At 38.3% G+C, this 17,863-nt stretch overlaps 1 protein-coding gene across 1 annotated transcript; it reads right to left on the bottom strand.

The window, feature by feature from the left end:
- Window positions 1-3,193: 3,193 nt before the first annotated feature.
- Window positions 3,194-15,989, bottom strand: LOC139709625 (tRNA endonuclease ANKZF1-like). Its single transcript, XM_071621584.1, has 14 exons — window positions 15,833-15,989; window positions 14,769-14,845; window positions 14,004-14,100; window positions 13,163-13,449; window positions 10,770-10,885; window positions 10,261-10,359; window positions 9,752-10,023; window positions 9,097-9,252; window positions 7,891-8,100; window positions 6,365-7,157; window positions 5,514-5,625; window positions 4,673-4,771; window positions 3,801-3,940; window positions 3,194-3,305 (listed from the first exon to the last, which is right to left on the bottom strand). The coding sequence occupies exons 1-14, from the start codon at window positions 15,987-15,989 to the stop codon at window positions 3,194-3,196; spliced, it is 2,727 nt and encodes a 908-aa protein (XP_071477685.1).
- Between the last annotated feature and the right edge of the window lie 1,874 nt (window positions 15,990-17,863).

Raw genomic sequence — 17,863 nt, 5'->3', positions numbered from 1 at the left:
ATTTCATCCCTCAAAGCGAGAACACACACACACACGCACGCACACGCACACCCTACACACGGCATACACATTAATTTTTAACTATGTTCTCTTTTATCATCAACAATGATGGGCAGTAAACAGTTCCTTGCTGTGAGCAACCTTAAATGAACTGAAGCCTTTCCTGGCATTAATTTTGCACCACAAATCACCTTGTTTCATGTACTTTAATCTAAACAATCACCTCTGAGTTATTCATTACATATAAAGCATGCATCATTCAATTAAACAACATGGAAACATCTTGTCTTGTGCATCCGATGTATCAATAAATGTTTGTATTTAATGCACTTTCTGAGTTTGGATATCAAAGGCATGTTTTTTAGACGTACCGGTACAGCTAATCCATACTAGCTATCTTTCTGAATAAAATACTTACAGCTCTAGTTACAGTACATATCTATAACTCGTCTTCATTTTATGATGGGATGAATCCATTGCACTTGGTTATATCATTCACTTATCTCATTCTGATTATTCCCTGTAGTAGGAATGCTCCGTATAAACTGAGCTTGACATAAATTAAGTAGGCCTATAAAGCCACGAGGTGCTTCCTCTATTCACAGGAGTTTCCTGATGCAGCTTATCATCAGTAACACTGCAATCAGTAAGCTAATCAATAATCACTCTGTTGTTAAATAAAACAAGATGACAATTATTTGCTACTGTGTGTACTATGGAAGTGAGCAAAACTTATAAACCTGTCTATCTCCCTCTCACACTATTAAAGAAATAGGTGTATAAGTACATAATTGTATGATATGGTAAGAAAAAACTATTTTAAAGGGAAACTGCAGAAGAATATATTTTTTTGTGAACATTATGTCCAAAGAAATGTGTGGTTCCATAATCTTGATCACTGAGATGCATTTGCATATTACATAATATTGACATCACACTAATATATCAAACGTATGTCCTGCAATGCTGCAGCGACAAGCCACAATGAATAAGTACTTTATAAAGGGTACATTACGCCATAGGTTTGGCTGAGCATAACTTGAGATAGGCAATACAGACAAATTTCACCTGCCATTCAAGATTTCTGCCCAAAGGCTTGGTTCTACATGAGACATCTAAAAGTGGATATTTCGCATGAGTTATTTTTTGCACTCACCTGGGCAAGATAAATTTTGCATGTTTTTAATTTGGTGGAATCAAGACATTAATTACTGGAATATACAATAAGCAAAAGTATTTGCGTGCTTTTATTTTCGCACTTGTTTCTGGTCACACAAAATGCGCAAACATTTCGACACCGTGAAAATTTGCACTTTTACAGCACCAATGTCTCCAGCGTGGATCTTTTCAGATAACATACGGGTAAAGCCAAAAAAAGAAACAACACACACACACAAAACAAAACAAAAGAATTGTAAATTTCTCTGAGAAGCAAAATAATGGATATGAGTTGCGGAAATGAGTTGAAAATTAATGTAAACCTGCAAACAATTCTCTTCAGTGTAAAAATCACACACAAATTAATTAGGTGGTGTGCAAATACCTATCTATGTGATGTAGACAAGACTATAGTGCATGGATTGTCCAATAGTCTTGTTATGAGTAAGTTATGAGTATCTATGTTAATATCAACCAAATTTGGCCATTCACCCTACAGGTCATGTACTCTAAGGACCATGTCATATTTGTTGTTGTGGTTTTGTTTTGTTGATCTTTTTTCCAGGAGAGGGGGAAAAGAATTCAGAACAAATTTTGGCAAAGCTGCCCTTATCATTTGAGCTTGTAGGAAATAACATTGCACAACCTGTTTGCACACTGGATATAAACAATAAAAATTGCCAAAACGCTAACAATGTGATAATCAGTTTTACTACTATGACAGAGACAAACCACCTACATGGGGCAAAAGAAAACAAATTTGTCCTGTAACTTAAAGCTACGTAAGAAGTTACTGTATAGAGTAAATGATGTGCAGCAAGATTTTCCATTTCTAATTCCCTTTCTTGCCTACACAAAAGTGAAATGAATATTTACTGCGTAATGAACTTTTCATAAAGTTGGATGAACAGAATTCCCCATGACAGTGTTTCTAAAAGATATCATGGGCTTAGAGCACATTTAATCTGCAAATGAGTTGTGAACTAAGATTCTATATTGAAATATGACAAAGAAATGAAATGAGCATATTTTGTATTACAAAAGAGCTGAAAACTTCTATTGCAAACTACACGTAAAATGAGAAATACAGTGAAATATCAGGCCCTACAAAGTGTCATGCTAAAGCAATAAGATTTACAACTTGCTGACAATAGACATTACATGGGACTAATATTCTTGTCTCATCATTACATGCATAGACAGTGATAATCAACCCCATCATGAACTATCATTCTTTATGCTTCGGAAAGTCTTCGCAAAAATGAATTAGAAATCATACCTCTGAAAAGTGTGATGACGGTGGGGTGGGGGACGATAAAAACTGATTGTACACTGTATTTCTAATGTAATATGACAACACAATTTTACTCATGATGTCACTTCCTTGTTTTGCAAAAATATTAATACAATGTAGCAGCACAATCGCGATCATAATCTTGTGGATTTATCCATAAATTACTTTGTGAACAGTTCTAAGACTCATCTAAGTTGCTTCTTTTGCTTAACTGGCTGACATGCCATCACAGACAACAATGTAAACTAAGGGCAATTTTGAAGACGCTATTGTAAGGATAATGATAGACTTTAGAGAAAATCAAAACAACCTCAATTTAATGTCTCTCCACATCTTACAGAGCTTGCTGCGGAAGCCAAATACATTTAATTTAAACCCATTGCTAAATGACGTGCATCAAAGCAGAAAGATACTGTATATGCCATATATTTCGCGAGTCTAAATTTTCATGAATCGGAACTTCCGGATGGTTTTGCGAGTGGTTAAATTCGCAATCGTGGAGTCCTGGAGCGAATGGAGAAATGTATACGCGTACATCACATTCATAGATTGATCAGAGTCAATATTTCCGCGTGTTTTTAATTTCGCGAATAGCACCCGACTCGCAAAATTTGCGAAAATAAAAACCTTGCGAAATATTCGGCATATACAGTAAATAATCTGAGGACCTAAATGTAAGTGCAATCAAGAGTATGAAAATAAAACTGCAATTATTGCTACAGGTCTGAATAAAGGCTAATGTCATTGCTGTTGCTGTTTATGTTGCTTCAAACATGGCATGGAGCAGAACTTGAAGTCCATGTAGGAAAATGGAACTTTTCCAGTGAGGGATGAACCACAGGACCAACATCTCCTGTAGGTAGAGAAATTTAGAGACATAAGAAAAGATGACTTCAAAAAGGGGCAAGAAACAAAGGTTTTAGAACATCATTAACGTAATTACGTTTTGAAATGATAGATTGGTAAGGTGTCAAAAGAGAAGCTAAATAAAGCTTGAATTTTCTTTTTTTTTTCACAAAATTTAGAATGACATATGAAAAACTGCTATTACTCTATGCCATGTACACTGAACATTAGCACAGGACAATTAGGCTCTCCAATCTCATCATTTTACCTCCTCATCTCTGGAATTACCTGGCATCATATATCCATACTGCATCCTCTTTTCAAACTTTTGAAATGTACCAAAAGAAGTATAAATCCATCTCATTCACTTTCCTGCTGCTTAAAAAGTGCTGTGGAGCTGAATTGCCTCATAAGCACCTTACATATGAACCTGTTGTCATGCGTTATCTTGTACTCTAACCAGTTCACAGGTAACATGCGTCTAAAGTTAAATGGCACTCACTGGAGCTCTGCTGTGGATGTAGTCTGCATGGCGAATCTCTTTTCCGCTGCCAGTGCTCTCTTCTCCCTGTCACTGAGGGCAGCATACCACTGTTGTTTCTCCTCCTCCTTTCTCTGAGTCTCCTGCTCTTTCTTGTTCTCCTTCACATTGAATTAAAAAAAAGAAGTCACACATAACTTATTTTGTATGTGGATGTACTACATGCATGAATCACTGGTTGAGAACCAGAAGGCCCTAACTCCATTGCACAGTGTTAAGATCTTTCTGACTCTCAGCTGACCAGAATGGCAGTCCATGTGATGAAGACAAAGAAAGAAAACCCAGACTCTTTTAGGAAATTAAATGAGTGCAAGACTAAAATGGGGGGGGGGGGGATTCTGAAAGAACAAAGAACACAAGAAAGTATCAACTTGAACACAAACATGGTCAAAGAAAGTGAAATACTGGTACTGGTACATCATATAAATTGTCATGCAGGTCATACTCTACTGTCAAAATTATAATGCCAAAGGTAGACAGGAGATTGCTGACTTCTGTATTGAAGTGGCATTGGAAGTTCCTCATGAAAATATATTTCTGCAACCATGCATTGTACTGGCACTAGAGTGATCAAAAAGTCTGAACAAATCTGAGCTTGTTTTCTCAAAACATCATTCCAAGTTTACAGCAGTCTACAGGGAATAATTTTCCAACTCAAATTTGATTAGCAATTTCAGCTGATGGACAATATTTCACATGGTATCCTGTACATTTCTATGGAAGAAAACTGCTACACAAAAGATAGTTTGTGTAGCAGTGGTGTAAAAGTGCATAGCAAATTGCGATGCGATACCAGGAAAATTATTCCCTGAGTCTACAAGTCTTTTGCTCACCTTTTCTCTTTCTCGTTTGGCTTTCCGTTTGTTCTTCTTCCTCTCAGACTGCTTGGCTGCTTTCTCTCTCTCCTGATCCTCACTCAGAGGGGCCGGAATCTGGACAAAGGGGTTCATGGAGGCAGACAGATAAAAGATGGTGAAAACAGAGAGCTTCTATCAAATACTTTTAACATATGAAAGAAGAATGAAATACATGAAAGGAGAGAAGACATTCCATGAGATACCACAGATAGAGATACTAATAGAGATATCAATTAATGCCAGAGAAAGAGACAACAAATATAGTTAAGTACACAGGCCTGACTACATCTTTCCATAATTTCTTGTGAGGGGACGCAAAGGCATTAACATATTTCTAAGTAGTGTTTTTTTTTTTTGTCCAGCCCCCCTTCTCTCATGGGGGGGGGGGGGGGGGGGGGACTGAAATGGCTACAACCATGCCGTTCTCATCCTCCTGTACAACAAGTTAATTGTTTCTCAGAGGCAACTTCTTGGTTTACTTCCCAACTTAATATTCTAATTTAAAAGCACATATCACAAGTTTTTTTTCATTGTGACTCACACTCTTCTATACCTTGACAGGGGCGGATCCAGGAATTCTGTACAAAAGGGGAGGCACCTTTACAAACTTAATGGGGTGCACATGCTCCCCCCCCCCCCCCGCATTTTTGTAAATCTCTTTCGTTTGAAAAAAAAAAAATGAAGAGGGGTTGCGTGCCCGTTGCACACCCCCCCCCCCCCCCCCCCCCTCTTTGGCACAAGTCAAAAGAGACGTATTTCAAAAACATAGCAGTAAAAACATAAAAATGTCCTGAAGTTTAAGTTTAAGTATACTCACCTGTGCTCTCTCATAGTCGTATCTATCTGGGTAGCTTGCTCTGAATTTCTTGAATGTGTCTCTTGTCTTTTTGTCAAGGGAACATCCATACGGTGGCTTCCCCTTCTTGTTTCTATTTAGAGATAACATACACAGGAACAAACACCTGTTACAAGGCTGAAGATATTTCAAAACTTAACAAAACATTAAAGGTGATAGGCTTAACTATTTCTATTATTTCAATTAGATGATGGACAGGAGTTTGTTTGGCAGGTATTTTGTTAGATCAGAACTTGTAAAGTGAGCACCCCCAGTATAATGTAGCAGATTTATAAACAAATGGATTCACCATGGCTTTATGGACCACACATCGTGATGGACAAGTGTTCACTTTTGATTCACATGAAGAATTATTTTTGATAAGGGGACTTCTACTTCAGATGTCAGCAGTGCCCAAACTGAAAAGGCTTTGATTACAGTGATTTTTTAAAACATACAGAAGAAGTGATGTAAAGCTATGATCCTTTCTGTGCCAGGAAATTTGGACAGTGTGGACAATGTCTGATTGGATTTTCTATGCCATGAGGCACTCAAAGCTCGGGGATGGTTAAAATGAGTTACTGGGCTGCTGAACTCTGTATATAACAATATCATGAAAGGCTGAATCATAAGTTTGTAAATTTAACATATCAAGCATGCCATACAGTACATCAATTTTCAGAAAAAAAAAAATTAAAAATTTTGTAACTACATTTTCTTAAGTTGGATGGATAGTGAGAAAGGTATGCATTTCTGATACAGGTCTTCTCTTTTTTTTTTCTATGAAGTAGGTGTAATTACACAAAAATCAGGTATCTAAATGACAGACTCACTTAACACCTGGGTCAGCCCCAGCTTCCATGAGATGGTACATGACATCTGTCTGGCCATCCTCAGCAGCAACATGCAGGAAGGTGTAGCCAAGGTTGTCCAGCTGCTTGTTCAGGAACTTGTAGAACTTCTTGCCAGAGCGGGATGTGTCATGTCCCTCGGTAGATTTTTGTGGCTCTTCTCCCCGACATTCCACTCCAAGGTCTTGGGCAGCCTCATCTGGTTGGTGCTGCTGGTTATAATTCCCTTCGCTATCTTCTGCTTTGTCTTTGCTGCCTTCTTCCGTTTCACTGCATTGATGACTACTATCTCCTGTATCAGGTTCCTCCCTAAGTGGTGTATGACCTTCACATGTTTTACTTGCTGACTCGGATTCAGTGTTACACTGAGAGTTACACTGAGCACTGTTGGTACGCAGACTGCTGCTGTCACACTCAGTGTTGGTGTTAAATTCTCCAGACTCCTCACCAGTCCTTGAGCACATTTCACTCTTGAGTGATTGCAGGTTGTTACCACATGAATCAGTTTCACCAATATCAAGTGATTCCTGTCCCTGCTCTGAAGGAGCTGGAAGACTAGAGCTTACACCATCATCTTTTGGTGTCGATGCATCACTTTCCCTGGGTGTTGTCTGAGCTGACTCATCATTACCGCTATTTCCATTGTCTTGGTTTGGGGGATCAGGATAAGAGAGATATTTCTCCCTGATCTTGTTCAGAACTTGATTGAGTTTGTCCATGTTGCCCGTCCGGCATATAGTGAATAGGTCACTTGTGAGAGAGGTTTCTTCCACATCTGTTTGAATGATAAGAAGAAGATTGGATATATTACACGGAATGTTTGAATACCAATCAGACAGATGCGATTCATTTCACTATTCTATTCATCCCTACAGAAAATTTGTGCTCAAACTATGCCTACTGTAATAATCAGGATGCAACAGGTGGATAGTTTGAGGGCTTAACGCTGTCTGCACTTGAAGCACACATCTTTGCTAACTTTTGTTGGAGATTGGTGGGGTAAAACCATTTGCAGTAAAGAATGAATAAACATGCAAATAAGCTGTGAGTAGAGTTTCAGCTATTTTGAATGATCTGATATCCCTGTTTTACACAAAAATCAAGCAAACCTTCAAATTGACATGACTCTCAATCACAAATAAATACGTATTATAGTCTTCTTGGGTAATAATCCATCAGTGCTTAAGGACTGGGTAAATCTTGTTTATAGTCCTCCTCAACCCTTTGCAGGGTTGAGTGGAGCAGCTGGTCTACTACTCACTTGAATCAATCTTCACTGGAGAAAAACTGGTGACATAATCATTCGTCTTATTTTGTTTTGTTCTTTAACAAGTGCAAATCAAATGACATGAACCTGAAACACTGGTATTATCATTAACCCGCTGAAGACTAGTCCTGAGTATACTTGGGCAAGTATTTATGGAAAATGTGTGTTATAGCAAAATCAGCCTGTCCTCAATGGGTTAATCCATGACTGTAGATTTAGAGAAGATTTTATCTTTTCTAACCTTCATTGTGCTGTTTACTCTGCTGTTTCTTCTTCTTCTTCCTTCTCTGAGGCTTTGGTTGGGAGACCTCGTGACCTCTCAGATGATCGGTGGTAGATGTGGCATCCTCCAAGATGAATTCCACATCTTTCTCCTCATCATTCTCTTCCTCTTCTTTGTCCAATCCTTCGCTGACTCCGAGGTTGTTTTGATCTTGGTCATTTTTCTCAGCTGCATTCAGAAGACAGACAAAGACAATCTATTTTATGAACAACTGGGGTGATCCAACTTCACTCATTCCTTGTTTGAGGCATCTTTGTAGTCCAAAAGTAAACCTACCTACAGTGAAAGTATTTAAGGGCACAAGTCAATCTGTGAAAAGTTTATGTAATTCAATAAGAGTACAAGATTTATGATTGCAGAAATATCAGTTGAGTACGCCACAAAGAAACCTTTGTTGTGTCTATACTCATAAGTCACATGATGACATTGGTATCACTTACAGAGAGCCCCTTAGGCCTATCCATTTGGAACCATAAATATTCCTTCCGTCTTTTACTGTAGACCGGGACATTTCTTCATAGCTCAGCACAAGTATTATGATACCAAGGACACCATGGTCTAGTGGATGTGTAGTGTACTCTCAACTAGGTTTGAGGTTCAAGTACTGTCATGGTATTAACTTCCTTAGGTGAGATATTTCAAACCTGATAGTGCTCCTCGCTTCACACCCATTAAAAAGAATAGAATCCTGTTTGTGTCACAGTGAGCTAATCTCTATGAAAAAGAAAAATGCCACGATAAGAAGGCATATATCTGTTAACCCTATCTCTGCCAGGAAATTTGGACAGTGTGTACAGCACCGTGGAGTTTTCTGTGCAAACTGTACTCAAAGCACAAAAAGGGTTTAAGTGCAAAGAAAACAAAAAACAAAACACATGATAAATGAGATCCCGCAGAGCTACCAACTTTTGTAAAAGCCTTTCAGTACTTTGATGGCTGAAAATCAGTAATTTGCACCTTTTCTGAGTGAAAATCAGTAATCCTTAAAAGTGCAATAGAATACATCACAGACAATGATTTCTAAAATCAGTAATTTGCTTGTAACCTTCAGTATTCTTTCCCAATTTCAGTAGAAATTACTGAAAATCAGTACTAGTTGGCAGCTCTGGAGATGGTATTGAAGCGTGGATGTGTGTTATCTTAATATCTGATGCCATTACTAACCTGATAACGAATGCTTCTCCAAGTTGACTAGAATGGTTTCCATGGTTTCTGCATCCTTTGCAGGACCTGCCTGCCCCTTGGGTGCCTTGCTTGCCTTCTTCCATTCCCCCTTTTTGTCAGGGCTGGAAAACTTCTGCTCCACATCAGCTTTGCTCCCTAAATCCAATTAAGCAGATTTGTTTATCAACTACATTTTCATGGACATGCTCACAGGCATGTAATTTCAGAAAGAGGAAATGTACAACAAAACATACACCAGGGCTAGCAGCAGTGGTGTGATACCTCGTGGCCTGTGTTCAACATCCAGCCAAATTGAAGAATAGCGAAACAAGACTGGAAATTTCAAAACTGATCAAGCAAGAATACAGCTGATTTGTAAGTCACTGCAATACATCTTGACGTTTGCTATGGACATGCTACTGCCCAATGCAAATACTTGTAGATCCTCATTCATGCTTTCAGATCAAGAAATAGGATACATTTCTTCTTTTTATTCAATGTAAAAATGTCTAATTCATTACTGATAACAGAAGCATGAGAAAACATGTTCAGGGGGGCTCAAAAAGATGCACCAGCACAAACCCAGTTTATGTTTATAAAGATTGTGTGGTAGGGACTTTGAGAAAATGGAACACAGATGAAAGAAAGTACACACCATGGCATTTGATAGTCGCTAGCTGCTCCCAGACCCTCTGAAGTTCCTTGAATGTGGCCCGGCGGGTAGCGAACGGAATGGTCACCACCCTTGGGTCCCTTTTCTCCAGGGCGGGATTCTTGCCCCCAAAGAACATGGCCTTGTTGTAGGTGGGCACTCTGAGGAAAATCTTGTGGCAGGCGTCCAGGTGTGTCTTCCAGCTGACCAGCAAGTCCTGGACCTCCTGGTTAAGAGCCGCCTCATTGTACCGACGGAGAGACGCACCTAATGACCTGTGGACATTACAGATGGGGTTAAAGGTCAGTGGCAGCCCAGCCATCAATTTGCAATGCATCGTGGGAATCTATGAGATAATTTGGCTACTTGCAGCTGAAAGGTATGATTCATGTGAAACTACATGGTGTAAATCTTTTAATTTTTTTAATTTTTTGTTAATATCTGGGAATGGAAATAAATACATGAGATAAAACAACATGAAAAAACAAAAAAACAAAGAGGGAAATACTTACTTGGGAGCATTGCCCTTTGAATCCCGCACTGACTGTACCGTCCCTCGCTTTGCACGCACAGTGTAGCGATGAAACGTCTTATGAACTACGACATCAGACCTTTAGCAGAGAATGGAAGAAATGGGGATAATGTAGAGTGTCTATGTTGCACAAGAGGCATTCCTCATAAGCTAATGTACCATGTGTGTTATTTGCGCATTAATGTTAAACTGATATTTCTTCTTTTTATGATTTATCACTCTAATCACCTTACAAAAATCATAAATGTTGTAGGTGCACTGCTCATGAGGTAAGGAAGCATTATTTTATCATATTTGAAAATTGTTATGATTTCCACCTGAAACAATTGTGCAATTGACATGAAAGTAAAAGCTTTAAAAGAGAACCACTGACAAAAGTAGTTACACACACAGAAAAAAACCCACAACATACAAAGTCACAATAACTGTCATTTGTTCATCAAGATGGACCAACTTGATACACATGTCACCTAGAAATGCCTCCCTTACCCATCATACACTGCAGCTGCAAAATGGCCACCCCCAGTCATCATTATGGCCCACTTCCTGTTGGAGAGGAGACCCAGTCCTCTGGAGATTAGCTCCGAGTGGCTCGATGGTGAATCCTGAAAGGATGACAAAGTACAGTCATGAAGACAAAGACATTGATACACCCAATAAACAATTTAAACCTACTACACAAGTAAATCAACTGAAATCTTTTTGGCAGTACTGGGGGAAGGATATGTAACACTTGTTTAAATATAAATCAATAAATATCAGTAATTCAATAGCTTTGAGCAGATTGCACAAAACCAACTGAAATTTGAATTAAAATGTCATTCCACAGCACTCGGTTTTACTGATTGTATTTGCCCGAGGTGACTTGATCTCTGTGGCAATTCCAAGCCTATTCCAGACATACAGCAAAAGACCCCCACTGATCAATGATAACAAATTACTTTTCACTTCTATCAAAGGTTCAGGCTCTACCTTGGCATACCACAGGCTGAGAAAATACTTTTTCTTTATGTATTTAGATACGGACACAACTCATGGGAATAAAAGAATATACAATAGTATTACATGATGCCCTAAGCATGTATGCAGAGACTGTGCACACACTGCTACTATAAGGAGGGGTGTATGCTTCTATACTACACTATTCCTACTGGATTTGGACACACTATGATTTCTTTAAAATCCTGATCCTAGTGCCACTTTCCATAATCCCCTGGCTATATTTTTGGGCTGTGAGATATAAAAGGTGACATCAGCTATCAGCTTTTTTTTCTTGTTGTATTAGCATGACTCTACGGAGGACAAAGAGTAAAGTGAAGAAGAATATGAAGGATTCAATCAATATATCTGTTTTTAAATGTATCATGAATATGAAAGCAATGGTACATTTGATGCATTTTTACTTCTTATAATTTGTTCAAGTATTATTCACACATGTCATGCAGTTCTATATAATTTGCATCGTGAATGCCAGTAGAGGGGGAATTTCTGTATTTTAAAGACAAAACATACAAAATATATTCTTTAATCTTGAATCTCTGCATAGCTGCTGGGTGAAACTTCGTCCTCTTAGACAGAGTAGTATCAAAAGAAGACAAGGAAAAGTAGAAATTACGCGGTGCGTAATATATGTCCCCGCCGGAAGTAGCATTTAGTAGCAAAATGTACAATATAGGTAAAAAGATGAAGGTCAAAGGTCAAAGAAGTCAAAGGTCAAAATTCTATGTAGAAGTTTTGAAGCCCTCACCTAGTGCCATCACATAAAGCAAACGGAATCGAAATCGGGTTAGAAATGGCGAAGGAGTAGCATTTTGTAGCCAATGTACAATATAGGTAAAAAAATCAAGGTCAAAGGTCAAAGAAGTCAAAGGTCAAAATTCTGTGTAGAAGTTTTGAAGCCCTCACCTAGTGCCATCACTTAAAGCAAACGGAATTGAAATCGGGTTACAAATGGCAAAGGAGTAGCATTTTGTAGCAAAATGTACAATATAGGTCAAAAATCAAGGTCAAAGGTCAAAGAAGTCAAAGGTCAAAATTCTGTGTAGAAGTTTTGAAGCCCTCACCTAGTGCCATCACATAAAGCAAACGGAATCAAAATCGGGTTAGAAATGGCGAAGGAGTAGCATTTTGTAGGCAATGTACAATATAGGTAAAAAATCAAGGTCAAAGGTCAAAGAAGTCAAAGGTCAAAATTCTGTGTAGAAGTTTTGAAGCCCTCACCTAGTGCCATCACTTAAAGCAAACGGAATTGAAATCGGGTTACAAATGGCGAAGGAGTAGCATTTTGTAGCAAAATGTACAATATAGGTCAAAAATCAAGGTCAAAGGTCAAAGAAGTCAAAGGTCAAAATTCTGTGTAGAAGTTTTGAAGCCCTCACCTAGTGCCATCATATAAAGCAAACGGAATCAAAATCGGGTTAGAAATGGCGAAGGAGTAGCATTTTGAAGCAAAATGTACAATATAGGTCAAAGGTCAAGGTCAAAGGTCACAATTGAAATTCTGCATATAAGTTTCAAAGCTCCCATGTAGTGCTATCATATAAAGCAAACAGAATCAAAATCAGGTTAGAAATGGCGAAGGAGTAGCATTTTGAACATTTTGATCACACACGGACGCACACAGGATGGACACACGGACGGACACACGGACACACGGACGGACACACACGTACGGAGCCCGTTTCATAGTCCCCTGCTCGAACTCGTTCGGCGGGGACAAAAACTGAATAGTGGTCCCCTCTAAAACTGTACATCCAGCATGGACAATAAGCAGGCATACCACAAAAATTTACTTCCTGCTTTATGTCAAACTTCTGTTTGCTTGATAATGATATGACACATGATACCGCTTTAGAGGTTCATCTTCTTGGGTAGCTGCTTACCCTCTTGCCATGCACTATGCAGCGATATATCGACACGACTTGTCCGTCCTCATTCTCAAAGTAAATCCTGGGATGCCTTCTACCATTTGCTGCAGATTTCTTCTCATTGTTGGCGTCACCGTCATCCTCATCGTCGTCACTGTCATTCCGGGGCAGGTGGCTGGACGCCATCCTAAGAGGTGACGACGTGCCAAGGGTGTGGTTGCTATGGTGATGAGAAACGGGAGACATGTCCACATCGTCTTCTGATGAGGAGTCCCCACTGCCTGATATACTTGATATATCGTCTGGAAAAAAACAACAACAACATTTAGGAGACAATGCAAACAAGTTATAGTTGGTGTAAAATATATTCTGTATTTTATGATTTACATACATGGTACATTCATTGAAACGTTCTGATGATATCATAAGTTTTTCAAGTTTGTTAAATTTTTAATGTCTCAGATGTAATTGCCTACAGATATGACAGCACTTCTTCCATTTTGGTAGCAAATGCTCTCAAGGACCAATGATGCCTATGGCACCTTTGGGGAACAGGTATGACCATAATGCCACTATCTACAGGAACTTTTCATTTGAATGCAGACTTCATTCTTTAGATTCAGTTTTCTACCTTTTCCTACAAATTTAGCTATCAAGGCATTCTTGAATACATATCAGGGATGACATGACATCAATTTGAAATGAATCAAAAACATACTAGTATGTGTTGTAAGCGTAGATTATATTTTGATATTTTGTTCAATCAATACTAATGTGTAAATAAATAACTCTTTAAGACATATGTCTGAAAAAAAAAACAAACAAACAACAATGTCATGTTCCATTGCATTTTTACCTCCCAACTGTGCAAAAGCATCTTCAGAAATAGTCTTCAATCCCATCATTCTCCGCTTCAGGTTGAAGCGATGCCAATCCAGTCGGTAGTGCTCTTTCTATGTGTACAAGAGAGGAAAATCTCCCTTAATACACAACACATTGGATGACCTCATCTTTCTTTTCATCAAAGATTATGTCTTCTTCATTTAATAATAGTTTTCATTGCTACATTAACCTGCTTTAGGTCTAAAGGAAAACATTGAAATCTTCATGGTAGCATACAATTGAATAATGAAATTCAATTTTAAAGAGTAAATGCTGAATGAGCTTTTGAGACTTACCGGTACTCATACATGTGTACTTTCAGCATTTGGAAAATTTCTTTAAGCCATATTAATATGACACAAAAATTAATATTTTCAAAAATGCATTTAGAAAATATACCAGTAGCTCAATATTTCTGACACAGAATATCTTGACTGATTTTTTTCACCCCTACATATGTTACTGTTTTTTGGTTTTTGGTTTTTTGGCTTTTGGTTTTTTGCATATCTTGAGCATGCAATGGATGTTCCAAGTGCCATCTCAGTGCTAGGGTTGGCAATAGTGTTATATTCTTTAACAGCATTAAACATGTCCTTCAAATGTGCTTCGATGGAATAGACCATTCAAAATGACTTACACAAATTTGCAAATTTTTACATTAAGTGGAAAAAAAGTTGAACTTTTGACACACTTTAATATCATACACTCCATTCAAATATCTTTTTTTTTTTTATAGTACCTGTTGTTCCCTTGTTTCAAATTTGATGTCACATAGTGAACACAGCATGGCTGCTGATACAGTGTAGACTTCTGGTTCTATAGAAAAATGACACAGAGGAAATATAATAAAACAGCTGCATGTTGTGAGATGAATTCATGCACTGAATGGTAAACCGGTAATTTGCCCTGGAAATTCGTCTTGTTTGCTTTGGATTAAGAAATAAAACTTGGATATCCCGACTGTCAGTAGACTGAATGTTAATGTGTGCCATGAACAGACATTCATATTGAAGGACATAGTAAAACTTTGCCTCTGGATGAGTGAAATACCGTTGAGGAAAATCTGACCATATACAGAAGAGGTATAACTACCAGGAAGTCAGAATTACATAGCTTAGATGTAATTGCCATTTCTGGACACATACCAGGTACACTGCCAGTGATCAGCTGGGTCATCCATAACTGCAATTAACTGTAAATTCTTTTATAATAAGAGGATGATTCAATGTGTAGAAAATATTTTGTCAAATCGAGATATCTGAAAGTGGTCAGCACAAGATCCAGGTACATTGTGGGCGATTTTGCGGACAAAACGGGAAGTCTTGCCCAGTAGATGGCAGTATTCTGACATTGAACGTGATGTCGTCGATACAGGCCAGCTTTAAATTAATTCCTGTCTAACCACTTTTCTTCTATTTGTTTTCATATCAATTTCATGTTTTTCACTAATTTCTTTATTTCTTGTTTTTCTTTGGTCTTCCTGATATTCAATGCACTATAAAGAAAGAGACCACAATAATCAGTGTGCAAGTCTACTGCAACAAACTTCAAGGGTTTTCTCCCTGCCCTTTAGAAATGCTGTGTTTGTGATATTGGTGTGGTCTGTGGAATGAGCATCATGAAAGACTCAACACTTTGACATTTGCTGACAAAGTCTATTTTATGATTTCGACAAGTAGCGATATTCACGCAAGTGTTGGCAGGGCTGGTCTCTGTGGAAATTGCACATTGGGTTATTCATAATTATTCAATACCTTTACCTCACAGCAGACAGATGATAATATCTATAGTGGGCCAACTCACCTTCCTTTACAGTGATATCAGGTTTTACAGGCTCATCAAAGAAATCTTCCGACACCACGTTGGGCTGGAGAGAAGACAACTTGATGCCTGTGAAGAACTTCCAGGCCTTCCCTTTGTCTGTCAGAAGGCAGCTGCTTTCATGCTTGTGTTTCTCCATGATACGTGTCAGAGCTTTCTGTTAGAACAAGCAATCATGAAGTCTCACAACAGTGCATACTCAACAGCACAGAAAAAGAAGAAGAGAAGAATTACAGCACATTACATTATGGACATTGAAAATAAAAGTATTAGGCCTGAATATTGAACAGATGACAATCAATTAATCTATACATGTGTACACAGACGACAAACAACGTGACATCAACATCAACCAACACAAGGCAATCACTTTTTCATGAGAATGCATAATTTTAAACTGACTTTTTAAAGTATTTTACATAGAGCTACAACTTGTAGTTCTACTTCTACACATTACACATAATACTAGAAACAGCTATTTGAATAGTTTTTTTTTTTTGTAAACAACCACAGACAGGGCCTACACAAAATCTCATTATAGCTATAGTAGGGTAGATTTAGTAGGTGCTATGTTTTACATTAAATCAACTTGAACTTTGGCACTTGTTTGATAAACTTGTGAGTGATGAAAAAAAAGAAGAACTCAAATCGGTTCAGAGGTTGGACCAAATATCTGAATTTAAATCATTGTCATATTCTTAGCATCTAAAGGAGTCAAGCATTTTAGAATTCCATCCCTAGAGTACCGACATGAACATTCGGATATGTCATAATCATACATATGATTTAAGACCATCAAGTGTTCAAGATTTTCCATGTTCTGTTCTTTTTGTTCAGTGACAACATTATTTGCGCAAGTAACATGTGATCATGAGTTTAAATTGTATTAAGGAAGGTCTCAAACTAGAAAGAGGTTAACTCTTTCCGCCAGAGTGCTTAGCATATTCATGGAATAGCTTATGAGCAGAAGCTGTCTAGGCAACATCAGTTAAACACCTCCTCAAGTCACTGGAAGCAGAAACAAATTTAATCCAGATCATCCCGGCTACCGCAGATGGCATAATTGACCACCCACCCCCTGGATCGATGAAATCCTCGGCCTCAGGATTGGATCCTTTGAATGATCCTCTACAAGTCTTTAACTTACTGGGAGTCATCGTGGGTAATTCAGGTAAGGTGTATAAAAAAAAAATGATTTTGATAGCTTTGCCTTGGTATTTGGGCTTGGCTTTGCCATTTTGATTTGGCTTGCAACGAGCAACGTCAACCTGCTCACTCTGTAATGTTGACCATGATGTTGACATGAAATGATCGTGACTCATGACTAAAATCTGGTGATTCCCAATTTCAATTTTGCTCTTAAAGTTCTGACGAACATTCAAATATTCTTAGACCTAGCGTTAGTAATAAGACAACCCCAAATCACTGCCACAATTCTTCAGATGCACGTTCAACTTACATGAATATCAACACATGGGACTAAATGACACCAAGGACTACCATACCGGGAATTACTTACCAATCTGTTTCCGAATGTATTACCGTCAAGAGTACGATCCTGAAGACAAATGCTTCCAAAATGTCGTCTTGCAATTATCGACAAGTTCTCCTTGAATTTCAACTACAAGTGTACTGTATCTCACTCGTTAGTTAGTTGCGGAGGGGGCAGTGATTGCTTGAACTTTGCCAATCCGTCGCCTCCCGAGCGCGATTACACATGGGGAATCGGTGCGCCTTGAGATCGGAGCATAGCATGCATGCATATGAGCCACTGCACCGTTGCACAAGAGTTCAATGACTCACCGGATCAAAAATAGCACATTTCGGCTACGACATTTCCATTTGTTGCGTAAGCAAGGGAGGCTGTGTTTGTGTGGCCTGTGAGAGTGAGCCTGTGTTGGGGGATCGGCACAGAATAAGGAAAAGGCAGTTTAGTTTTGATAAGAAATTAAAGTGATAATAATTTTGATAACATTCAAAAAGTGCAAAGAACTGTTACAGAAAAAACAATAA

Source organism: Diadema antillarum, unplaced genomic scaffold, assembly GCF_040938485.1.
Source record: "Diadema antillarum isolate AM-2024a unplaced genomic scaffold, OU_Dant_1.0 seq00001455_RagTag, whole genome shotgun sequence".
Lineage (NCBI taxonomy): Eukaryota > Metazoa > Echinodermata > Echinoidea > Diadematoida > Diadematidae > Diadema > Diadema antillarum.
Note: the sequence above shows the minus strand (reverse complement) of the source record. Positions and strands in the feature narration are given on the sequence as shown.